We start from the raw sequence: 26142 nt of genomic DNA, 5'->3' as shown, positions 1-26142 counted from the left end.
GTCTAACGTGATGTGTCCTAGCTGCACAGTTTTAAATGCTTTCAGATAAGCGTATCCCAAGCAGCACAATGTACTGGAAGTCGAGTGCATTAGGGGTGGACGGTATGTGTCTTATCAATGTTATGTAGTTTCATGAATCTGTTCAAGGCCTTTCAGCTACCCGTCCACCCCTATTCCACTCGATTTTCAGTGCATTTTGCTGCTTGGGATACTATAGTTTATTCTTGGCGCGCAGGAAGCCACGTGATGGTTGAATCCACTCCCCCATGCCGTCTTTGTCTGCTCGTCGTAGCGAATGCGAAACCGGCCCATCCTGAGAAAGTCTGCGCTGTGGCGAAAGAGAGAGACACAATACAGACGTTATCAGACTTTCTCAACGTGGTGTCTGACTTTCATCAACGCCGTATTATTTTTTAAACGCAGTCTACAGATCATCCGTTCTTTTTCTCAATCTCTTTGTTGTCGTTGTAAGATGTTTTACTGTTGCTATAAATCATATCCTGCCTATACATCAACAATCAATGCTCGGACGGCAACTCCATTCTAGAAAGGAAGTATGGACAAAGTATCCAGATCATTCAAACCAGAGCCGGGAATTTGCTCTATCGTACCTGGGATCTGTGTCGCGGTTACGCCGGCGAAAGTCTGCACCATTTCCGGCGAGTCGCACACTTTTGGGATTCTTGCTCTACGAAAACAAAAAAAGAAAAAGAAAAGGAAAAGAAAGGAAATTTCGGGACGTTAAACAACCGGAATTTAGGTTATTCTGGTTGCAAACAGTACGCGCCATTGGTAATTTTATTCATCCCACATTCTTGTAGGAGGCAATTGTAAAAAAAAAGAAAACGCAGCAGAAAAAAATTAAGTAGCATTGATAAATGTTGGAACATTTTTCTCTGTTTTGTTACAGTTCCTTGTCGTACATGGCATCAGCCGCATTCTGCATCGCACTTATCGTTGCTTTTATTGTGGTAGTGGGTAAGTTCCTCATTTCAAATACTAGTCTTCTAGGCATTCCTTCTCTTCTTTGCTTCCGAAATCGGGATCGTGGTGTACCGCTGTAGTGCATCCCAGAACTCCTTCGACATAAAACAGTGACACAAAAAACACGGAACAATATAATATGTATGCAGTGTAGCTAGGGCAATTGCGAAAATACATCCCCCTTCATTCAGAGTTTTCGGAACGAAGAAGAAAACAGCAAAGAGAACGACGGGATGTCGCCGGTCCATCCTTTCACCATAGACTAAAATGCGCACCGTACTTTTTTTATAGCAGAGATTGCAAGATAAGTGACACGAATATATTAGATGCTGTTTGGGAACGTTATTCTTGCGAACTTCATAGCTACGCGTACGCATGATTTCCAATTAAGAAAATGCGCTTTAATAAATAGGGCAAATTTTTCATTAATATTATGGGTTGGAGAACTGCATAGGTGGTATCCCAAATTGTGAACATCTGTCTCTTCCGTTAACATCCCTCTTTCCCTACAGTGTTGTTCAACCAGCAGTCCGCTAAGGGCAGCACTAGAATAGGAAGCATTATACCTGGAAATGGTGGGCCCGGCAAAGGTGCACCCGGAAAGGGCTCGCCCGGGCAGAAGCCTACAACCACGCATGCGTCGTCGACGCAGTCTCCGAAAAGACAAACGACTAATGCAATCCCGATTCCGACCACACTCAGTCCCCCAACTGCGGTACCAACTCCTGGGCCGGCTAGCACTCTGAGCAGTCCTACACCGTTGAAACCAACACATTCGCCGGAGACGCCAAGCATCTCACCAGCTACTACCGCCGCTACAATGCCTGTGATAACAGGTGTGACGACCACCACTAGTAGCAGTACATCCACCACCACTACAACTACATCCACCAGTAGTAGCAGTACGTCGACCACTAGTTCACCAATTGGTACACCATCCACTTCGGCGTCGTCCCCTACAGGTAATATATTTCATGTTTATGGACTTATTGGCTTCAATCGTGTCAAGCCTGGAGCATTCACGGAATGCATTATATGCGTAGCTGAAGATTACTGGAAAACCGGGCATGCATGCAATTACTGACCACCGGGGGACTTTTGAGAATGATGACAGGAATAGTTCATGAGGGACGTATAATACAGCTTGTGACGCTCCGAGCCAAACTGGTACTGCGGGGCAATGTTACAACTCCGCAGGAACAAACTTGATCATAAAACGCGACGTCGTGCTTTTTTTACCTTCTGAAATAACGCAGTCTACAGGTCGAGTGCCGAGGGGGAAGCAAGACCAGTCGCATTTCGTGTGAGATAACATTAAAAAATATCGCGAGGTTCTAGCCGGCTCTTTCGCCTTTCCAGTTCTTCACTTTATTTTTCGTGACCGTTTATTTCAATGCATGTTATCGTGATGTCACTCTTTGCAATGCTCCACTTCTAGTTTCCTAATGAATTACAATGTGAACGACGGAGTAGACGAAATCGAAGGAATAGCGACAACGCAATCAAAACGCGATTAAGCAGAAGAGTGTTCTTTAGCTTTTACAGATTGTCAGTGTTATCACTGTCCATGCCGTAGCGATAACACACTCAGTGCAAGACTTATTTGCTCTCTCGGCCAATGTCTCTCGGACGTCTAGTCACCGAGAGTGCGTACACGTATGGCACCTTCGTCATAGAGACGCAGTCGCAGTCAAGCGTTTACAGCAGGAGGATTTCGCAGATGGGATCCTGATCGGCGACTGCGACCACTTGGGTAAAATGTAACAGCTTTATTAAAGGAAAGATGAAGAGGGCATCCTTTCCTAAAGAGACTTCGTCGCGAGCGGGAGCTGTTCTGCAGCTTGTCCACACGGATGTTGCGGCCGCATGAGGACTAGCAAAACAAGTACTTCCAAAGCTGGACGAGCACTTGGCCCTGATGCACACAAAGTTTGGGCGTCATCCGCAGGTAATTCGCGCCGTTAATGGGACAGAGTACACCAGTGGCAAGACACAGGCCCTTCTGCGCAAGTACGGTGTAACATTCCAGACATCAGTTACGTACAACCCAGAGCAGAATGGGGTCGTCGAGAGAAAGAACAGGCCGCTCTGTGAGAGCGCAAGGAGTATGCTTTTCGAGGCAGGCCTTCCCAAGTTATATTGGGGCGAAGCTGTTACGACTGCCTGCTACCTTCAGAACCGGCTGCCTAGCAAAGCGGTATCGAAAACTCCTTACGAACTCTGGACTGGCAAGAAGCTCCACGTGAAACACTTGCGCATATTTGGGAGCACAGCCTATCTTCATGTTCCTAAGGAGAAGCGAGACAAATGGGACACTCGGGCTCTTGAGGGTGTGCTAGTGGGCTTCAGTGAGACTCAGAAGGGGTACCAGGTGCTTCTTAAAGGTAGTCACAGTGTCAAACTGACGCGCAGTGTGATCGTTGACGAAAGCCCGATCATGGAAGCGTTCTGTGGAGAATCACCCGCTTTCCGGCGTCCCGGCAGAGCGTTCGGAGCGGTCATCTTCTGGTGAAGTTGAAGTGGAGCTGCCTAGCTTTCGCCCTCCTAGCTTGCCCTTGCGCGGTGACAGCGTTGGAGATGTTCCGGTGACAGAGTTGTACCAGGGTCCGGTGCGGATGTTCAGATGGCAGATGGACCTGCTCCCGCAGCTGATGGGGATGGTCCTGTTCAACCACGACGCTCGAGTCGGAGCAACAAAGGAGTACCTCCGGACCGTCTTTTTTATGTAGCCTGCGCGTCATCCGCGCCCGATCCAGTTAGCTGGAAGGACATATGCAGAAGTTGCCAGCTGCTGACAAGGACAAATGGATAAAGGCTGCTGTCGATGAGATCGATTCGCTTCACCAACTTATGGGTTCTTGCAGACTTACAAAGCTGCAAGTGGATGCTGCAAGTGTATTGGCTGCAAGTGGATTCTTGAAACTAAACGGGACAAAGATGGCAACGTTGAGCGTTACAAGGCAAGACTGGTCGCTCAGGGGTTCTCCCAGCGGTTTGGAGAGGACTATGATGCCACGTTTGCTTCAGTCGCAACGCTCACCACACTGCGGATTCGTTTAACAGTGGCAGCTGCCGAGAACCTGAGAGTTCGTCATTTCGACGTAAAAACCGCATTTTTGAATGGCGAAATCGAAGAAGACATTTATATGCAGCAACCGGAAGGGTTCGTCGCTCCAGGGGAAGAACATCTCGTGTGTAAGCTTCAGAAGTCGTTGTACGGACTTAAACAGGCTGCCAGGGCATGGAACATCAAAGCCAATCAAGTACTACTTGGAGCGGGCTTCACACGGAGCCAGGCAGACCCCTGTTTGTACACCCAAGTAGTGAACGGATCCCAGCTATACGTACTTGTATACGTGGACGACATGTTAATTTGCCATCGAGACAATCCTACCACAACGGGAATTGGGCGTCAGTTGAATAGGCACTTTGAGCTGGAGGACCTTGGACATGTCTGCCACTGCCTTTGTATCGAGAGACCACGTCACGACTGTTTCCTCAGAAGAACAAAATAGATGCATTGCTGGGGAAATATAACCTCAGTACTGCTAAGATCAGCTTCACACCAATGGATCCAGACTATCTGATATTTACGGAGGAAGATCTACTGCCCAGCAACGATCTGTATCAGAAAGCAGTCGGAGAGCGGCTGTATCTGAGCACGACGACACTGCCTGATATCGCCTGCGCAACTGGCATACTTTGGCGTCGAGTGAGCAATCCGCGTCAACGAGAATGGGGTGCCGTGAAGAAACTGTTCAGGTACCTGACGCATACTCGGGACTTACCCTGACCCTTAGCTGACGCTTACAGGTCGACAAAGCTTGGATTTGACAGGATATGTCGACGCAAACTGGGCAACGTCACTTACAGCAAGTCAACAAGTGGCTACATCATCCTGCTTGGAGACAGCCCGGTCACTTGGTCCAGCAGAAAACAGTCATCTGTTGCTCTGTGAAGCACCGAAGCAGAGTACATTTCCGCGGCTTATGCTTCACAGGAAGTTTTGTGACTGCGTCCATTGTTGGAAGATTTCAGAGTGACTAGTCATTGTTCAACCGACACCTGTGTTCGAGGATAATCAGGGCTGCATTAAGCTTGCCCTTAGTGAAGGGACCAACGCCAGAAGAAAGCACATCGATGTCCGTCACCATCACTTACGTGATCTAGTAGCAAGCAACATCATCAACTTTCAGTACCGCGAGTCCGCTGACAACATCGCGGACGCGTTGACGAAACCTTCCACGACCGAGAGTGGAAGCGTTAAGGCAACGGATGGGGCTCATCAAGGGATAACCTGTCGGGGGGGGGGGGGGGGGTAGAAGTCAACATGCTCACCTCGTTGCGTGCGCACCCATTCTGGCACACCTGCCCCACTTTCGGAATGAACCCGTCTCGTGCACACGCACTGTTGCTGGCTCCCAGGTTTACTGCTTTCTCATACACACGTTATAACCTGACATTCCGTCGTGAAATTTTTACGCAGACTGTGACACGCGGCGTGTTCCGCGGTGGAATGCTGACTTCTGTCGGTAGGCGCTCAAGGCTAGGCTCAAGGCTAGGGCTCAAGGCTAGGGCTCAAGGGCGCGCTAGGACGGGATCAAGCAAGCTATGTCCACACCCAATAAGCTGAGCGACTCCCCTTGTCTCCTCTCCGGCGGTGCTAAACCAAGACTAGGAAAGGAAACAAAAACAAGAAATGTATAACACACACATCGGTTGGGCTAGCTACAACAGCGCGATCTCCATGGCCGGGCGTCGTCATCATTCGTCTGACGGGAGGCGAAAACAGCCCTAGTTGAATAACCTGACATAGGGGACGCGCCTCTGCGTGTACTCGAGGTCGCCTTCGACCACCATTGCGCCATTCTGCGGTCGTTCACACCGCCCACGATTAGGACAGGGCAGGACCAGAATAGATAAACGAAGCGCTCAATAATAACTGTGATTTATAGGGTAGGAATGAAAACAAGTTAGTGGTTGACATGCAGGATCTCGTCTCACAGGTGGTTAATGCAAGGCGTGCTCACACTGTTGTCACCTCAATTATGAATTTGAATGGCTTCGAAAGTTTCCCTGGCACATGTGTGTTCAAGCATATGACGGCATCCGCAATCACTGCAATGAATGGCTAGCTTGCTCCCCGTGTGTGTAGTGAGTGACCTGGCGCGCTCCCGGAGTCTCTCGTTAACACATCGTCCTGTTTGGCCCACATAGATCTTGCCACAAGAAAGGCATACAACATTATATCAACAACATACATACAACATGACAACATTACATACACTCTAAATCTTTTCACGCCTTTAAAGGTGTAATAACGTGCATGGCGCACGCCCTTTTTGGTGTAATTTTGGTAACATCATAATGGAGCACGGTTTCGCACAAATTTTCTTTATTGGGGTGTTGTCTGTCCTCCAAAAATTCAGTCTTGCAACATTTTTCAACAGTATTGTAGACACTTGCCCGTGCTCGATTATCGGTAGCGATGCATATATGCATTAGCTCGTAACTACGATATCCAAGACATCATGAGAGCAAGATTTGCACTGACACTTGATCTTTAGTAATGCTTTCCGAATTTTGTAAAATATCATCCTGAAGATGCAATGTTACGCAACCAGGTTGAATGTGCATAGCGCACACCTTTAAAGGTGTGAAAAAGTTTACAGTGTAGGTCTTGCCGCAGGAAAGGCTTATTTCATATACAACATTACATCGGCACTGGGCATAAAGTTTTGCATGTTTCTTCTCCCAGTCCGACAGAGAAGGTCCTTCCCGGTTTAGTCGCAAGCACAGTCCCCCAAGCTTAAAAGTGGCTGGACATGTTGGAGTCCGCGTGTTTACAGCGCCGAATAAGCTTGGGTGACTCTGGTTGCGACTAAACTGGGCAGGACCTTCTCCATCGCACTGCAAGAAGAAACATGCAAAACCTTATGTCCAGTGCCGATGTAATGTTGCATATGAAATAAGTCTTTCCTTTGGCAAGTCCTATGTGGACCCCCCCCCAAAAAAAAACAAACAAACAAAAAACAAAACGGGAAACATTAAATAGCAGCAACAACCACTCAATTCAGGTATCGATACTCGATACTTACATATATTTGAAGGCCGACTCTAGGACTCCTGCATGGCGTACTCCTTGTGGATTGCGATAGTGTGTGTTGGTGATGGTGGTGACACTACCACAATCCACAAGGAGTAATCCCATGGAAGCTCGTTCTCGCAACGTCCAAACAACGAAAAGCGCCAAGGAGAATAAAAGTCTTGGAACACTGAGCTCTTCAGTGATCATGTTCTTCTATGTTTCGTCCGTTGTAATTAAAATAATAATATAAATACATGTATTTATATTTCATACTTAAATCCAATTTGACAATGTATTTATAATTATATTTCAATACAAATTTTCGAGTATTTATTGTTCGAATACGTTATAAATGCTCATAGATACATATCAAGTTTCCGTACAGTTCGCCTCTAGCATGGACTCTGTTTGGAAGAAGGGCGAGTTTGGGATGCAATTATGCCGTGTTTGCGCTATAATGCGGATGCGACAAACGGTGATATAAGTTTTTCAGTGTTCCGTACAACGGTCGCGACTACCCGATTACTTTGTTGTACGAAGCATCTTCGTCAAATTTAATACAAGCCTTTGCTCAACGGCACCTGTGGAGACGCTGTTCTCCTTTTCGAATCTGATTGGCCGAATGGAAGATGCCTAAAAGATGCAGTCTCCGAGAGACTTAGTAATCAAAGATTATTATCGCTTATTATTATTATTATATCTTAAAATCTTAATGATAATCTAAGAAATGCATACAGTATTTCCGTGCTGATTTGTTTTGGTCATCGTTATTTCTGTAATGTCAGATGGCATCTTCCTACAGTATTAATGGCAGCATTTACGGCATTTCAATACTGAATTTGTTTTAATAATCGCATTGAAGATTATTTATGACGATTAAATTTACTATTTTGTATTTATAATTACATACTAAAAATGTATTTATGTCCGTCCATGGTGTCGTATACCTGCCGACTCACGATTTACCGTCTAGTTTGCGTTTCTTGCATAAGAATTAACACGATATGCAACTTATGCGATACTGCGTTCTAGCGAGGTGGTGATCATCACCTCGTGACAAAGACTCGCTTGCCTGCCGCCTCGTACGAGCTCAACCTACACAAAATACCATTTTAAAATCACGTCGCATAATACTTGGAATGCCACTTCAAAAGATGTTGCTATGTTGTCATCGAAGCATAATACATAATGTTACACAGAGCGCTGCTAGCACGCTTACGCTGCTGGTATCACCGTAACACTCCACTCCCCACATAGTGTATAGGGCCGGTTGGTACATATCCCTTGGCCAGGCGACAAATGATTCAAGTTCTTTTGTCGCCTGGCCAAGGGACTCCATTCCAAACTTTTATCTTTTCATCAGCGCTCATAATGCCTGCGGGGGTGAAAGTGTACAAAGGACAGGATTGCCTGACATGTCGAATTAAACGGGCAAACGGTCAAAAATCGAATGCGAAAGTGTGAATTGCTGCAGATGTGCGACCGTCATTCTCAGTCTGACGTTTCATAAGAGACTGACTATTCACCTGCCTGCCGGCGGAAACATTTGCGCTTCCGTGCAGTGCAATCTTCCATGGATTGCAAAAACAATATTTTCAAGTGAGAGGCGCAATACCAATATTTAATAAATACTTAAAATCCCGCGAACTGTTTTGGAGCGCGGACGTGGAACTTGTGCTACGCCGTCTAAAAGGTATCATTTCATTACTTTAGTTGGGAATGATCGTGTCATTCGTTTGCATTAGGTCACTTCATTCATGTGGCTTCGCATTCCTTGTATTGGTGAAGTATCTCATCAAATCATTTGGAAATGAGCGTTTCTCATAGACATCCATTAAACAAATTCCATCAATTCGTTCCTTGTTCACTGGGTGCGGTCTTCTACACATTGGCTGTCCGTCGGAATTGGCTGTCTGATTTCACTGGAACTGCGGGGAGAACTTGTTCAGATTATGCGTTCTAGTTCCAGCAGTGCGTCGCATTCCAATCTCCGAAAATTCACACAGCACTTCAATCTGTGGTACGGCATGCCACCACGAAAACATCTGTGATCCGCTTGCTGTCGTTCGTCCAGCTGCCCACATTCGACACCATTCTGCATTCCCGGATATCATGCTCACTTCCGCAGGAGAATACAAGGTTCCGTCTTCTTGACCGCTGCCTCAATTGGCTTGCTGGCTTCAGCACTATTCGCCGAGGCGGACGATCTTCTTTCCGCAAAGCTATGACGCTACTCCGTGGGACGCGCCGCAGTGGGCAGCTGGAAGTCGTGCGTATTTTCCTCTAACGTGCGCAGTTGTTCTCAGCATTCTGCTTGCATTTCGGCAAAGTCGAGCAGCCTTTGAGCATAACCTGATGCCGATCCTCTAATGCTTCAGGAGGATTTCCTTGTGTACCATTATGCGTACCTTCACAGGTATTTCCCTGTGACTCGCTATGAATCTTCCCTGGAAAAGAAATACCAAATCGTCTGGTTGTGGTCATTGAATGACAGAATAAAGCAGCGAACAACGCAGTCGTGTGCTGGGACGCAAAGTCACCAAGCTTCGAATGTGCATGGTATCATGGAAAGGTCAGCTATGTCTCAACTCAGCAGCAGACTGAGTCGGCTGAACACTCAGAAGCCCCCTCAAGTGCAGTTGAACCAATGGGTTGGTATTTCCAAACCGTTCCTTCAGACCATCGTAAGTCTTTCTCGGAGTGATGCCTTTTCCCTAGGAGCAAAGGCCGATTCGCCCGTTGCCTCCGCCATTATTCTGTCCGTTGAGTTCCTCCATAATTTCTAGTTGCAGATTCCACGTTAGCTCCTGGGTTTCGGTACCATTTGTTAGAGTAGAGGAAGGAGCCAGAGAGGAACGTCGACTTTCAGGTTTTGTTGTATCAAGACTAAGTGAAGACTGAACCTGAGCACAGGGAGTCCGTGTACGGTAATAAGGCACGAGACCCATCTATCGTCGTCCTTAACAGCGTCAATGAAACGCTTTGCTCCATTTTTCCCATGTGGGTTAGTTGCTTCCAAATGCCAGATGCCAGTTTTTGTCGGTTCCTCGAAGTTTGCCGGCGGCAATAAGGCATGTTGTTTCAGGGGACCATGAGACGATCTGTCGGGTTATGTGGATGTCTTCAATCCAGAGGCGAACATTGGGATTCTTACAGTCCTAAAAGAGCTGTAGGCTCGATGACACATCTACAATTGGAGTGACATCAGTGGGCAGTGCGCATTGCACTTGGTACGGCTGCAACACAGTAGGCGAAGGGAGCAGTAAGATGGGATCTGTGGGCTGCGAAGGCTGGTGCGCAGAAAGTAATGCGTGTTCAATGATTGACTCGACTTGACTCGTGCTTGACTTGAGTTTATAACGAGCTAGGCACCGACAAATCTCGCGAATGCAGAAGAATCGGCGCAATAATTGCGCTTGCTGCAAAAACAGACTGAGGTTGTTGATCGATGCAGTAGGTTACTGTAGCATAGACGGATCAACAGATTCTCGTGGCGAGTTTTTACACTGATACGGGCAAGGCGTTGCGTTCTCATTCAAGACAGTAGAGGCGTTGAACGAGTTAGTCTTTGGAGCCAGTGGCGTCCAGATTGCGTCATGTGAGCAGAGTCCGAAATAAATTCGAGGTAAAGAGGTAAATTCGATGTCGAGATGCAAGCCATGGTGGCGGCATTTTGCTCAATACAGTTGATGTCACACATTATGTTGAGCCAGCACTGCCGTACAGAAGCAACGAACAAAGCACCGAGATTGTGGGCGGTCGATCGGTCTCTGCGATGAAGGAGACTGCGACAGGGGCGGTTGTGGCGAACGCACAGGCAACGAGTGGGCTTTGTCTGTGCCTGGCTATGCAATGTCACACTTCCTCCATGGGTCATGAGGCTCTCTGGAGACCATGAGAGGGGAATGACGCCATGCTTCGAGTATTGCAGAGGACGTCCATCTTGAGCCGCAGATTCCCGTTACGATTGTGGCTGTTGCGCAGTTGTGACCTTGGTCCTTTTGCGATAACAGCGAGTCCCTAGTATTAGGCCTCAACAAGATAACGTCGAAACGATGATGAAGGCGGATATAGCTGGCTGGGTGATGGCTGCATGGCCTGGGCTTACTCTCGTGTCTCAGCCAGTAAAGGCAGGCTGACTGAGGCAACAGAGGTTTCATAGTCGATTGCGCCATGCAAGGTGCGGCCTCAATGAGATCGCTTAAAAAGGAAAGTTGACGCGAAAATGATTGGCTGGCTGACGTGGGGCTTGGGCTTGCCGCTCCTTACCTGAAGGAAAACTTATTGTGACAAGAGAGAGTCGATGGTCAACTGTGAAGAGGTGCGCAATGTGAAGAGGTGAAGGGGTGGTGATGAAGGTGATGATGAAGGATGAGGAAGCCGTGCTAATAATACGATAACATATTCAATAACTGGGAGACAATGCGTTCGAACACTACAGAGCCGAGTCGCCAAATCTCTTGACAGCCGTATGGGAGTGGTGAGTGGCGGGAACACATACGCTGATAATGCAAATTCAATTCCTCCCTGCCCAAGCGTTCAAAGCCTTGGTGGAACGACGACTGTAAACGGACGCGCAAGGAACAACAAAAGACGTGGGCTCGTTTGCGTCGGTACCCGACAGTTGACAACATGATCGAATACAAAAGGAAGCGTGCTGCAGCCAAACGCACAAGGGAGGAGGCGAAGCGCAACTCGTAGAAGGAGTACGCGCGAACTCCAGCCAAAGTTGTGTGGGACCGTATATATGATATCCGGGAAATACAAAGGGTCTACTGTGCCTTGTCTTTCACAGAATGGCGTTCCCTGTACGTCCTTGGAGGAACAGGCTAACGTGCTTGGCGTGTCTAGCTCCTCCCATTACAGCCAGCGTTTCCTGTCACACAAAACTGCTGCTGAAAAACGCACCATTGAACAACCTAAACAAGATACAGCACCTTACAATGTACCCTTCAACGCACATGAACTTCGAAAAACCTTACAGCGAAAAAGAACACTGCACCTGGCCCTGACGGCATACACTATGACACGTTGCGGCATTTAACACCCCAGTTGCAACAAATTTTGCTCCACTGTTTTAACCGTGTGTGGAGAGAAGGAACTCTTCTGTTGTCCTGGAAGCTAGCCGAAGTGGTTCCGGTTCTCAAGCCAGGGAAAGACCCGTCTGCTGCTATTAGTTATCGCCCCATCGCATTAACCAGCTGCCTTGGGAAGGCTTTTGAGCGCATGGTAAATGCAAGGCTCGTGTATGTTTTGGAAGAGGCAGGCATCTTTGACAAACACCACAGTGGTTTTTCGTTCCGGCCGAAGCACCCAGGACAACCTGCTCCACCTCGAATCACAAATCAGAGAGGCTTTTGTTCGGGGGCAGTTCTGCGTGTCCGTGTTTTTTTATCTCGAAAAGGCGTACAATACCACATGGCGTTTCGGGATTCTGCAAGATCTACACGCATGTGGTACACGTACACGTGCATTGAGAATTTCCTCAGGGATAGAAAGCTTCGTGTCCGTCTGGGCTCAACTTTATCTGACGTCTTTGTACAAGGGTACGGATTCCACAGAGGTCTGTGCTGAGCGTTACGCTATTCGTTGTGAAAATGAACACAATAGCGAGAGCCATCCCACCTGGCGTCCAGTACTCCCTTTACGTAGACGATGTCCATGTTTCCTACACAGCATCAAGTTTTTCGACAGCTGAGAGACAGGTGCAGCTCACGATCAACCACCTGTCTATGTGGGCTGATGAAATCGGCTTCAGGTTTTCCGCGCAAAAGACAACGTGTGTTGTTTTTACGAGGAGGCGAGGCACATTTGCTGAGCCCTCGCTGCTCCTCGGTGGGAACACACTACCAGTTTGTGATGAGCAAAAATTTCTGGGGGTGGTCTTTAACAAGAAGCTGTCTTTTGTGCCACACATAAACTATATAGAACTGATGTGCCTGAAATCATCCAACATACTCCAAGTTTTATCCCATCGATCGTGGGGAGCCGACAAACTCACACCGTTGCGGGTCTGCGACTCGGTTGTGCGATCGGTAATTGAGTACGGGAGTGTTGTGTATGGCTCGGCGCGGCCTTCGGCATTGAAGGTGTTGGACCCCATCCACCACGAAGACATCCGACTCGCCACCGTCCCCTGTGAAGAGTTTGTATGTTGAGGGCAATGAATGGTCACTCGGGAGACGGAGACAATTTGAACGTGTGAAGGCTGCGCTAAACTACAGGTGCCAGGGCGATGACCCAGTTGTAGACTGTAGTGTGAACCCCGCTCTGGAGCGACTCTTCCTTGCAAAGCCGTCTGTTGTACCCTCGTTTCCACTTCGTGTGCAGGCGGCGAGTTCGCGTGTGGGATTCACTCCCTTTGGCGTTCCCATGCCGCAGGCTGTCCTCGATACAATAGAGTCATAATACAATCCAACTTAAAAATGACACTTTGACAAACAATCCGCTGCACACAGTCATTCTCCAGGAATTCCTGGAGATTCACCACGACTTCGGGAACCACCATGCTATATACAGTGATGGGACCAAAGTAAGCAATGGTGTGGGGGCCGTTGCCCTTGAAGGTGATTCTATTATGACTGCACGCCTGAAGACGAACGCCACAGTTTTCACCGCAGAGCTTTACGCGATTCCCCTGGCTCTGCGGCACATTCAACAAAACGACCTTCAAAATTCAGTAATGTACTCCGATTCGCTAAGCTCTGTGCGTACGCTGCTTTCATGCTATGACAGCAAGAATCACCTCGTTAAGCCAGTACGGGTGCTTGCGACTCAACTTTGTTCCCGAGGCTTTTCCATCCGTCTCTGCTGGGTCCCCAACCACACTGCGATCCCCGGGATTGAACGAACAGACCGTGAGGCTCGGCGAGCGTAGGCACAAGAGGAGTCAGCTCTCGGGCCACCCTACCATGACATCCTGCCAGTGTTAAAGAGAGGTGTCTACACACAGTGGCAGCAGGAGTGGGACATGGAAGAAAATAACAAGCATCGGACTGAACCCCGCATCGGACTGAACACATCAACAGATCCTCCGAAGTCCTTTACGCGAGATTGAGGATAGGGCACATATGGCTCGCGCATCACCACCTACTCAGAGGTCAGGATCCGCCAGCACTGCTTGCGCGCACTGCGGTGACAGCTTGACTGTTTTGCACGTGCTGGCATCCTGCCCTCATTTCGAACAGTATTTCACCGCATTCTACAGATACCATGTCCCATTCCCCCCAGCCTTTCTACTGGGTGACACTCTTCTTGTGCCGTTTGATAATGTCATCCAATTTTTGACAATGTGTGGGTTACTTAGTCAGATGTAGATGTTAAGCATTGCTCCGCTTTTATCCAATATCACCGAGCTCCTCATGTAAATATCTAATCCTGGATCACCTCATGGCTCACACTTGTAGATAGCTCTCAAGTGCCATACTCACTTGTTATCGTCATCCTCCTCTCTCTCTTATCCTGGACCATCTCATCGCTCCATACCTGTAGATAGCTTTTAACTACCGCATACACTCTCTCTCTCACATCATCTCTCCCATAACCATCTCCCACACACTCACCATAGTTTTGGCATTGATGTGTGAACATTGTGTAAGTTGTCGCTCTTGTACATCCTGTCTTGTTGTAGTTTTTGTCTCCCGCAGCTCGTGCGGTATGGTTTGTTAGAAACACCTGAAAGCAGATAGGTCCACGCAATTATGCTTTCTCGCTAAGACGGATGTGTCCGGGAGAAAAGATGGGGTTAAGAGAGGTCCATTCCCTGGGACCTCCAGGGATTCAGCGCCATCCCCTCATATCCCCATCGTCTCGTCAACTCTGACAAACGTCACGAAACATAACGTCCGCCTCCACCCGTAATATGCCCTTTTCCTGGCTCTTGGAAGCGCTGTCGATGCTCACATGAGAATAGTGAAAACATGGTAGATAACGCTTCTCAAGATACCGGAGTAACGAGGTTGATACCGCGATTTCGAACCAAAGGGACTGACGGGGAGCACGTTTTTCACAGTTTCGTTAGAGACCGTCTTTCTAGGAGTACAGTAGGTGCACCTGAGCGCATCAACCTACAGGTAGTGTATAAAAATAATTTGGCGTCATTTTATTTCAGCAGAACGGCTGTTGGTGTGCGTCACAAAGGACGCCAACCAAATGCCACAGAATCTCTGCGATGTCCTGTTGTTCATACACCGCAACAGATTTGTGTTCAAGAGCTGGAATACGGATGTCGAAGCCTTCGCCTCCGCTAACGCAGAAACTTGCCGCGGCACGAAATGCGGTATTGAGATGCCCATACTGTAAGTATTCCCGGCAATTATAAGACGACAACGGTAATGACGAAGAAGGCAGGACAGCTGTGGACACTTATGCAGTCCGTTGATTGAGTATTTGTGCAAAACGCTAATGTCGAACCGGCCAAACCATGAAGCAGTGGATTATACCCTAGATGGCAGGCTTCCAACCAAGTGAAGAACCCCAGTATTTCGATCAGACATACAATGTGCACTATGTGTATTTATTTTATGTATTTATTTTGCGTCCTATTTTATTTGTAGTTATTTCTGTACATTATCTAACATACATTAACATCACAATTAATAAGATTAACATACATTAACTACAGTAAACGTTACTGTACATCTATCGTAACCATAACGTAATTAAATGAAAGCAGTTGAGGAACTGCAACGTTACATACTTGCCCTTGCTGTCGCTTGCTTGATTGTCTTGTGGGCAATGTTCTTAATAGCACAGGATAGATCGATACTTTCCTTTGAGCCCCAGCAGAAGCTGAAAAGCTGAAACGACACAAGTAAATATGCATATATCTATCACTGCAGCATGTAATCGTAGTGTGTGCCTGGATAGTCACTCAATTCGAGCACTCATGGCTCTGGAAAGCATGCAGATCTATCAACATGATGTTTCCGTTGTGCCGTAGCTGTACATTTCATCTGAGATTCGCAATGGGTACTGTGGCGCGCTACATTGGGTCGAGAGCAATCCGTCTTTTTTTTTTTTTTGCGTGAAGCGTCTGAAACGCAAAGAATAAACGTGTGCTTTGGTTGCTTTGGTAACGTTAGCTTAAACCGGATGCCATTCGTAAAACAGCATGCACTTGCAGATCCCACGAATGTAACGAACCCTGCATCAGCGAGCAAGCGAGCGTTACGCATCATTCATCGTGGAAGCAGGAACGCGCAAAATACAGATATAAAAATTTCAAATCAGCTTTCGTTAACACTAGCGAACCTTGCGAAAATTGATATATGGCTTTTCCACTATAAAGTTATTTTCTGACCGTCCCGATAGCTTTGCCTCGCAATCATCATAGAAACCTGTCCCGGTACCGCAACCGACGGTTTCCCCAAACATTTAAACTGGTCTAGTTCGAACTAGCACCAAGTCGCTCTCCAGTTGCCGCCAGCCCAGCTTGAACTGGTAGCTGTTTATTGTCCAGTTGCCACCAGTCCAGCTTGAACTGGTACCATATAGTGCCCAGTTGCCACCAGCCCAGCTTGCACTGGGTACCAGTTCACCTGAACTAGTACAAGTTCACTTTACAGTTGCGACCAGATTGGCACCGGTTGGCTTCAGTTGATCACCAGTTGGTGCAAACTGGGAACGAACTGGTACCAGTTGACTTCGTAGCTCATATTTTTGCATGGGCACGCGCGCTATCTAAAAGGGGAACAGCTCGAAGGAAACCAAGTCATATTGGTTCTTTTTTTATGGCTTCAACACCTGTGTGTGGAGCAGTACAATCGTGCCTGGAAGCAATATTGCAGGGGTAGCACCACAAGCGCACGTCTTGGGTAGTGGAGTTTCTTGACAGTGGGTGCTGTGGAATGCTCAGCTGGGAGCTCGAGTAAAAAGAGCGCTTCTAGTAAGAAGGAAATATTTCTTATGCTGTTGAAGTTAGCTGGAACCCTATTTGTGTTCCAAACAACAAAGCAGTTGCTGTTCAGAATTAGGCACAATACCTTGTTGCAAAATAACTTCATTACAAGAAGACTGGGGAGTGTCATCGCCGGAAGCGATACTCTCTCCCATTGCTTGTGGTGATGCGGGGAATGAAACAATGAGCCCCTTCACAATGAGGATCGAAGTCCTATGGTATCCAGAAAGGCGAAGACAGCTCTGAGGGCAGAGCCTTGGCGGGCATTACCATTACATATACTCGGGTTTTACCATTATGGGCCCGGCCCGGGCCCCTACATTGCCGGACCTAGGTCGTGCTCAAGCTTGTGTAACTTCTTAGGCAACTTGAGGTCTTGTATGTGATTGTCCCTTCTATGGTTGTTCCAGCCTCAGAACATCAGTTCTCTGTTGTGTAACCCCTCTGTTAGTTAGATGGACGCAACTGCGAAGAGTAACAGACAGATCTGCATCAGTACACTAGGGACGAAACGGCGCAAAATACTGAAGCATATAGAACGTGCGAACAGTATATGAGGCACCGATATACTTAGCCATGAAGTGCGTCATTAACTCGCCGGCTCGGTCGGGGAGAGAATGAATATGTGTGAATGTCATCATATTCGTGGTGATGTCCAGGGCCACACTTCGCAAATGCTCAGTTCGCTACTCTCACGCCCCCACACATAGTTTCAAACGTTCAGTGCCTCGCTTTTTCACACAATAACGTCAATGTAAATGAAATTGTGCAGCTAGTGGACTCGTCAAGTGTTTTGTTCGATGGCCTTAACTCGTGGAAGGGTTAATGCACCGACGGGCAATCGTAAGGCCGGAGTCCCACTGGTTATACACGTGTTCCAAACATACCGGGTGTCCCACCCAAATCCTCCGGATGAATAATTCGTGAAATTCGCCATCGAAAAAAAATCTTTTTGGTAAACATCCTTGGGACATCGGCTATGAACTGAGTAGTGAGCGGCTCATTTGCATTCGCTCACTAATTAAATAAAAATCCTAAGTTTTAAATTCTGCTTCGCACGCTTACGGAACCTCTGTTTTACGAATTGGGACCTTCAGCGAAAAATATTGCAAGAAAACAACCCCATCGACACTTGACACCAGACTGCGAAGACGGGGCTGCACATGCCGATTTGCGATTGTCTCATGCTCCATATGCACAGGCAAAGAGCTCGCCATTTTTAACACACGTGCTACAGAATGTCGCTGACACTGACTTATAACTGACTCACACGCACCGCAATGTCGTTGACACGGGGTCGTGCGAACGAACACTGTCGCGGCGAATACGTCCGTTTATCCAACATCACTGTTTTTCGGCAGTCCTGAAATGCATCGTCGTGTGAAACAGTCACAGCGCTTGCTTTTATTACGACACGGTCACACTGGTTATACATACGTGTTTTAAAACATATTTTATTATACTTGACCAGCACTGTATGATCATACATTTTTTGGGGTGTTTGCCACACACGTTAGTCATGTATAACCATGTGTTAGTCATGTGTAGTACTATGACGAGATGTTTGTGTATAATGTATAACCACTGTGACTCCTCCCTAAGAGAGGTTATTCAATGCCGTTATGTAATATAGTTGAGCTCTCCTTAGTGTAGTGCATGCATGATAATTTTCTGTTTCCCAGGGTAGCTAGCAAGGCACTTCAAGAATTACAGACGACGGATGGAAGAGGAAATCTAGCGCGGTTGGAGAGAAATAATTTGCGCCATTTTGCGAAACTCAACATCAAACTTACCAGTCATGAAAACGACGAACACATAAACGCCGTCATTAGTTTCTTCAAGGCAAGTACATGATAAGCTTTCTTCCTACATGTAACTGTGCTGTGAAGCGGGACCCGAATCCAGATCGCCCAATGGGGGTAGTTCAGGCCAAGTCCTGTAGGAGGTTCATGACGGATAGCTAATGGAGGAATCCACTTAAAGGGACGGCCGCATTCGAAAACAATTCTGCGAAACCGATACTGATATATTTCGTAGGTGCCAACAGTCTACTTGGCGCCCTCTTACTCCCTTAGCAGAGGAATGAGACAGACACTCACAGGACAAAGGCGACGTAAGACTATGATACGCCCGCGCAGCCGTGTTGTTCCTTTGCCGAAGCTGTCGCCCTTGTTAAGGTTGTTAGGGAGCGACGTGTTGTTGTTTTTGCAGACGGAAAATTTGGTAATACATGTGGCGTCACGCCACATAACGGTGTACCCTCACGCCACTGGCGTGAGGGTACACCGTTATTTCGCGTGCAATTTTTCGATACTGTGCACAGAGGCCCATTAAGAATAAAATTACACTCTGGAGACGAGGTGGCTGGAAGCGGATGCGACCCGTTCGTTTGAAGGAAGACGTGTCATATGGATGATTATGACTTGCCCTATGCCTAGTTGAGGTCTCATTGTGCGGTGTCATCAGCGTGCATATAGGTAATAACGTACTCGTACGTAATTGCACTCGTTAAACAATTACTTTTTAGTTCATTTGTACTATACTCACCATACGTATCACGCATTATCGTTCATTTATGTCGCATTGTGTATGACCACCACAAAATGGAAATGTTACTCAAGAGTGCGCGCCCACATATGTAGAAAGGAGTGCTAGCGTCCAAATGTTCCGTGCAACATTGTTCATGAAAGAACCTGAAGATTTGCTTAGCCCCAAGAAAAGCGTTGGACGCACTAAACTATAATCTGTTTTTGCACGAATTATCTTGGCAAACTTCATTGGCAGGTCATTGGTCCGCACCTGGATTGGATTGTCCGAGTAATGGGGAAGAGGCGGTTGTAATTAATGGACGGCCATCAGCAGCAACCGATGTGTTTTTCCACAGGGATGGATATTAGGTCAACTTTTGTCTTTACTCGATGTAACATATGATGCCAAAACCGCCGGCTCGTCTATCAGATTATTTGGTGCATGACTAGGTCAGAACAGTAGCAACAGCAAAGTACGTGCGAGTGTTAGTAAACCGCTACCGCTACACCCTATCAACAGATATTATTCCGAGTCATGCTTCTTTCCGGCTGGGGTTCTTCTAGGCACGATAAATTGGCAGTTACGTCACTATCGGTGTACTAACACTTGTTATTACTAGTTTTTTTTTGCGCGCACACATCGTAAATTGTAAATTGAATTGAGAAGTCTCTCAAAGCGTTGAATACTAGTGGATTGTTTTCAAAGTAAGCGAAATACTTCGTTTTACAAGATATGGCCCACGAGGCCCACATGGCCCACGAGGAGCCATCGAAAACGAAACCTGAAAGAAAGTTCTCTCATCCCAGAAATTTCCCAGTATGCAACACGTGCCCTAGGAGCTCTAGGAGTTTCGCAAATCGTCTATTGAGTTCACAGAATTTGCGGAAGGGAAGTGATGTGCAGGCCGCGTATGGCGTTCCCATAGGCGGAAGCGATAATAATCCTGATGATGAAATGATGTCCATAGTGTGTGCGCCGTGACATTGCCCACACCCAGAGCGCAGAAAGCAATCCATGGGACATGATCATTTGAGCGTGTTCGTCTACAGGACATTCAGCGGACATCCAGATGGCCGCATGTCTCGAATTTTCTAGAAATCCTCTAATATGCTTATGGATACCAAGTAGGCGTTTTACAAAGTAACAAAATTTTAAGACAAGACAAAGATATCGACTATCAGCCATATGTCCGCCCACACTTGTATACTTGCTCAGCGAGGGTCCCTCCTGACTAATAAAAAAGAAGAAAGAAACGCGACGCACGTTTTATTACCAATAACCATCATTGTACAGACGATTTAACTGATTTCAAAGCCATGCTGGGATGGCCCCCACTCGATGGAGGTCCGATTGCAACTCCTTCGATATATTTATTTTAAAGGAACAGTAAAGTCAATAGAAAACCTGTACGCTTTTCTGAAAGCTGGTAACACTGCAAGCTTCAGGTATGTAATAACTCCACTGTAATTTCAAAGGTTGTTTTGCCGAGCGAACTCCTGAGGCGCAAGCAACTGGGTGGGTCATCTACGCGAAATTGTGGCCGTTCACGCACGTTCGAAGGACTCCGCGTCTAGTCGTCACCGGTGCACGGTTTGTGCATCGCGCAACATAAGAACCGGACCAGACCACATCAAATGTTTCTATAAATCGACTGGATGGGAGGGTCCAAACACAGCTGGGATATCGCGGAAGGACGAAATAGACGTGGAGGCAGAAAAAGTCAACAGATGGCGCGGATGGCACCTTACGACGTTTAACTGCTTAAGCTGAAGTTGCTGAAGCTACTGGAGTTACTGTACTGGATAGTAGCATATATCTCAAATGTGCTACGGGGTATTTCCATATCACGTGATATGTGTCAGTCAATCCTGGGCTGGCTGCAAGAGACATCCTCCACTGTTTAAACATACAATACAACATACAATATAATAAAGCAGCCCAACAGACGAGCATAGAACATCCCGGAGATCTGATCTGCTGGAACTTGCTGATAAGAGGAGGTCTTCAAGCCGTTTCGGTTCATTCTCTCTCGGCCCACGAGGAGCCATCGAAAACGAAACCTGAAAGAAAGTTCTCTCATCCCAGAAATTTCCCAGTATGCAACACGTGCCCTAGGAGCTCTAGGAGTTTCGCAAATCGTCTATTGAGTTCACAGAATTTGCGGAAGGGAAGTGATGTGCAGGCCGCGTATGGCGTTCCCATTGGCGGAAGCGATAATAATCCTGATGATGAAATGATGTCCATAGTGTGTGCGCCGTGACATTGCCCACACCCAGAGCGCAGAAAGCAATCCATGGGACATGATCATTTGAGCGTGTTCGTCTACAGGACATTCAGCGGACATCCAGATGGCCGCACGTCTCGAATTTTCTAGAAATCCTCTAATATGCTTATGGATACCAAGTAGACGTTTTACAAAGTAACAAATAATAAATACTTCCAATACATCACTTTTTGTGACCTACCTTGAAATTGGAGAGTCCCTCGCCCCTGAGACAAAATGGAAGGGTGACGTGGCTACGTACACAAACAACACGGCAGTGTATACCAAGAGGGCGGTTAAGTCCTGTAGATCACATAAACAAGAAGTGCAGAAGCCGACCGGCGTCGGTTTCTTTCTTGTTTTCCCACACTCTCCCTTGGGAGATGTGCTCCATGTGGCACCCCAACGTGAACCTGATTTGAACCATCCTGGAAGCGGCCGCGAGAGACGTTGCACGGACCTCCATTCTTATATATAGACATTGGGATCGATTTCGGACGTCCACAGGAGATAGTGTTCAATCTGAGACATTTTTGTTTCGGATGAATCAAGGCGCCATCGCTTGCGTATCTTAAGTTACTTCTCCGGGGTCCCCTTCCTGTCTGTGTAATTAGACTTACGTGGCGGTGGTTGGCGTGGGCTGTGACGTTGGAGAACGTGCCGTTCTTATTGCCGTTCGGAGTCTCTTCTGTTTTCCGCCTGGTAAGACGTCCTACCGGGTCGAGGACCGTTGCATTGGTGGACTAGTCCTGGTTGCGTAGCGCTCATACGAAGTAATCTTCATTCACTTGCTCGAGAGCCTGACGATCACGTTATCCCTGTCCTTGTTTCATGACAGGAAGCTCTAGATTCCGGAAATGCGGGATTGTTGTTTCCCATTAATTTAGGATTTCACAATTAGGGGAAATCGACCGTCGTCAGGATTTGCGCAGCGATACGCTAACAATACCAACCATTTCTCTTTAAAAAAAAATGCGTCTTCAATTTCTCTGCTACGTGAACACCCTTTTCAGCTTTGAATTTCAGTGAAGGAAGCCCGTAATGTGACAAATAGGTGAGAAGTAAATAGTTGGCATTGTCAGTGAAACTTCCACTGGCATACCACAACGTGCAAATACTGTGCGTGGGTAAGGTACCATCGTTTCTACGTAGAAACGGTGATATACTGTCAACGCGCAATATTTCAATACGTTCAGGGACACAATGTTATTGTTGTTATTGTTGTCTCTCTCTCTTCTCGACGTCTGGGAAACTAAAAATGCCCATCACATGTGCACAAATACGGGCTTCCGTTATAGTGGAATATGCAAAATGCCACCCGAGTCCAAGGGATGTGAGGCGGAGAACGCATTAACAGAGGCTCGCTAGGTTGACTATAGGCATGCTTCTTGCATACATGACCTCTCTGAACAAGAACCTCAATGTCAGTCCAAACCTGGCCTACATACTAGGCATGCTCCTCTTTCCGGGCACTTGCTGATTCCTAAGTGACCCTTGTGGATAGGTTAGAGAATAACTCTCAACATGTTTTCTTTTTTTTTCATCATCAGTCTAGCACATTTCAAAATAATGGTGTCCACTACACACACCTGATGCTGGAATGGTTTCAGTCGTCCCCTTAGTGTCACGTCTTGTGTGGCATCTTTGCTCAATAAATCATTTTATGAAAAAAATAAGACAACGGAATAGCCTTCAACGTGACCTTATCTTCCCCTGCCCTTACACTTGTTTGGCTGGTAATTTATCTGATGATTTGAACGCATAAGAATTAACAAGCGTGTTTGTGTCCGTCTTACCCGTATTCCTGCCTTCTCGTTTGAGATATTTTTTTTCTCTGCCTATCTATGCTCTACGCAATCCACTTGCGAGGTGCACTACAGCAATGGTAATAACTAAACGATATTCTATTGTCCAAAGGCCTCGTTCGAAGACTGCGCAGAGAGAAGAGGGGAGGGTGAAAAAATGCGCACAGGAAAGGGGGTTATCCCAAGTACAATCACCAAAATCACCAGAACACGTGCACAGCGAGGGCAGCTGGGATGAAACAAGGCGATTAGCAAGGATCATTCTGCAGCGTAAAGAGACGGTCGCGTCAGTAGACGATGTATTTCGTAGACCACGTAGACCATTTTTTTTCTCCCCAAACGTGCCCAAATAGGGTCGGAAGGAATCTTATTTATCAGCGTTACTTCCACTGCTGTGGAGGTTCCGGGGATTGGAAGATCAGTGTGACGTCAAGTCCTAACAGGAGACTCTTCTTTAATCGAGTACAGTGTGCGACCGCCCCTGTCAGGTGGAGCGGGTCACCTCGATCATCCACCGAAAAACATAGAGCGAGCTGGTTGGCAGAATCCGAACCTACCGCCCATCAGGACTCCTTACGGACCTTGGAGATCTCGTACCTCTGTGGATATGTCCTTCCTTCGCAGTTCTTGTACTGCGTATAGTGTTGGGGTCCTGGGGTACCCACAGTTCTCAACGATGTTCCGAAGGAAAAAAAAACTTTCGATCAATGACGTGGCTCAAGAACTATGCCTTCTCTGCCTTTCACAGGGTTTGCGCGACGAACAAAATCAGATGCAGACTAGAGGTTTGCATATTATTGGTGTGATACCTGCCATCTACGACACAGCGGATACCATCAATGACGAAATGAGATCGCAGCTCCTGCGGTATGCTAGGTACGTGAAATTCCATATGTTACATTAACCAGTTCTATAGAGATCATTAGTAATGAAGGGCTTCGTAGTAAGCGCGCACGCCGTCGAATATCTCACGCTTATCTGTCAACGTTACCCCGAGGACAACAGCCCCAATCACATCCCTTAGAATATCGCACGACGAACACCTTTTATCAAGCAGAGCTTTATGAAAGAGTCAGGCGATTCGTGAAGTGATAATGACGCAAGGCTACCCCTCTGATGCACTCCAGCTCGGTCAGATGCGCACGTGATCCTTTGCGTAATATTTGTCAGTGCAACCTCGAGGAGGGCGAGGCTTTGGATGCATGCGAAGACATTGAGGCATATCCCAGAACACAGTCTGTCGCTCGTGCAGTCCATTGCTAGGCAGGAAGAGCAGAGACTATACATTCCATGATAAGCCATACCATACCGTACCCTACTTGCAAGTGTGGCCTTTGTCAGCCCTGTGGAGGAAAGAAAAATGTCGTGCTAACTGAATCCCGACAGAAAAGAGTGGATAAGATTTCACAACAACCTGCGCCGTGTCGCCGCCACACGCCACACCACGTTTGACGTCCCTCGCAGAAGACACTTGACCCTTGACGCCACTGTCCTAAGACAGCGAGGGCTGTGTTCACATCAGAATCGGCTGCTCTCGGAGCTCGTACAGCTTCTATTTTTTATTTGTTTGTTTGTTCTTATGGAGAGCTCCGCTACAAATGGGTGCAGCGGTTTTCTTTCGAGAGCAAGGGAGCCAGGCACAACGGAACCTGATCTTCGTCAGTGGAGGGTCGACTGGGAGAGCAGGCATATTCCCAGGGACGATTTCCGTCTCTGGGGATGTCGATGTTCCGTATGAAATGTGGGACACGCATATTTGCAGCTTTTCTGGCTTGTTTGGCCTTTCTGGTAGACCATTTGGAGGGTGTTATAGGATTTTTGGTGGTGCTTTAGGGGGTGCTTTGGGGGATGCGAAAGGACGGCGGCACCTGCTCTGGGTTGGCTCCCCGAAGAGGCCCGAATACATTACTCGATAAAGAACGATACGCTCAATCCCCAGGTCGTGGGTTCGGTCCCCACATTGGGCGCCAATTGTGTTCTCATTCACACAGGGAGGCCCGTGCTGCCAACCGACAAGAGACAAAACAAGAAACAACTCAGAAACGGGGTTCATTATTACTTCACGTACGAGTCAAATGTATCTCTCGTGCAGTAGCAGCCTGCCACACACGGCTACCCTGGTTTCCACCTTTTCTCATTGTCTTCCTTATTTTTTGTCATTTTACACCACCAACCTTCTGGAACCGCACTCCACGGGTCTCTTAATCAGCTGGACCCTCGCCGTCCCTCTCTCTCTCTCTCACGCACAATTGCTTGGTCCGGACTAAATTTATTCAACCAACGCTGTGGTCCCAAAAACTCTTATCGTTTTGGACACCATAGGACTTCGATCCTTGTTGTGAAGGGGATTATTATTTCATTCCCCATATCACCGCCAGCAATAGGACAGAGTATCGCCGCTGGCGCTGAAACTCCCCGTTTATCATCTCAAAATAGAGTTGTCTTTGTTTTGTGTGGGTTACGACATGTTTCACCAGATGACGCCGGGGCGCCGTCTACCAGCGGGCTACAGAACTATCGTCGTCACCACAAAGTGAAACTCTTGTAATGTTGGAAAGCGCACTACGATGAAGAA

The 26142-nt window shown here is 47.3% G+C and overlaps 1 protein-coding gene across 2 annotated transcripts in view; it reads left to right on the top strand.

Annotated features, from left to right (window-relative positions):
* Positions 1-911: 911 nt before the first annotated feature.
* The window catches only part of LOC135376731 (uncharacterized), a 38586-nt gene continuing 13355 nt past the window's right edge, over positions 912-26142 (top strand). The window contains exons 1-5 of one of the 2 annotated variants that reach the window (XM_064609226.1): positions 912-978; positions 1497-1946; positions 15186-15369; positions 18653-18812; positions 24316-24443. In XM_064609226.1, the coding sequence (XP_064465296.1) occupies positions 924-978; positions 1497-1946; positions 15186-15369; positions 18653-18812; positions 24316-24443 (977 nt within the window). In that variant the 5' untranslated portion in view covers positions 912-923. Of the gene's footprint in view, positions 979-1496; positions 1947-15182; positions 15370-18652; positions 18813-24315; positions 24444-26142 lie in introns of both variants that reach the window. The other variant, XM_064609222.1, reaches the window with a different exon arrangement.

Source organism: Ornithodoros turicata, chromosome 1 (genome assembly GCF_037126465.1).
Source record: "Ornithodoros turicata isolate Travis chromosome 1, ASM3712646v1, whole genome shotgun sequence".
NCBI lineage: Eukaryota > Metazoa > Arthropoda > Arachnida > Ixodida > Argasidae > Ornithodoros > Ornithodoros turicata.
The sequence above is the reverse complement of the archived record's forward strand: the minus strand, read 5'-3'. Positions and strand labels throughout refer to the sequence as shown.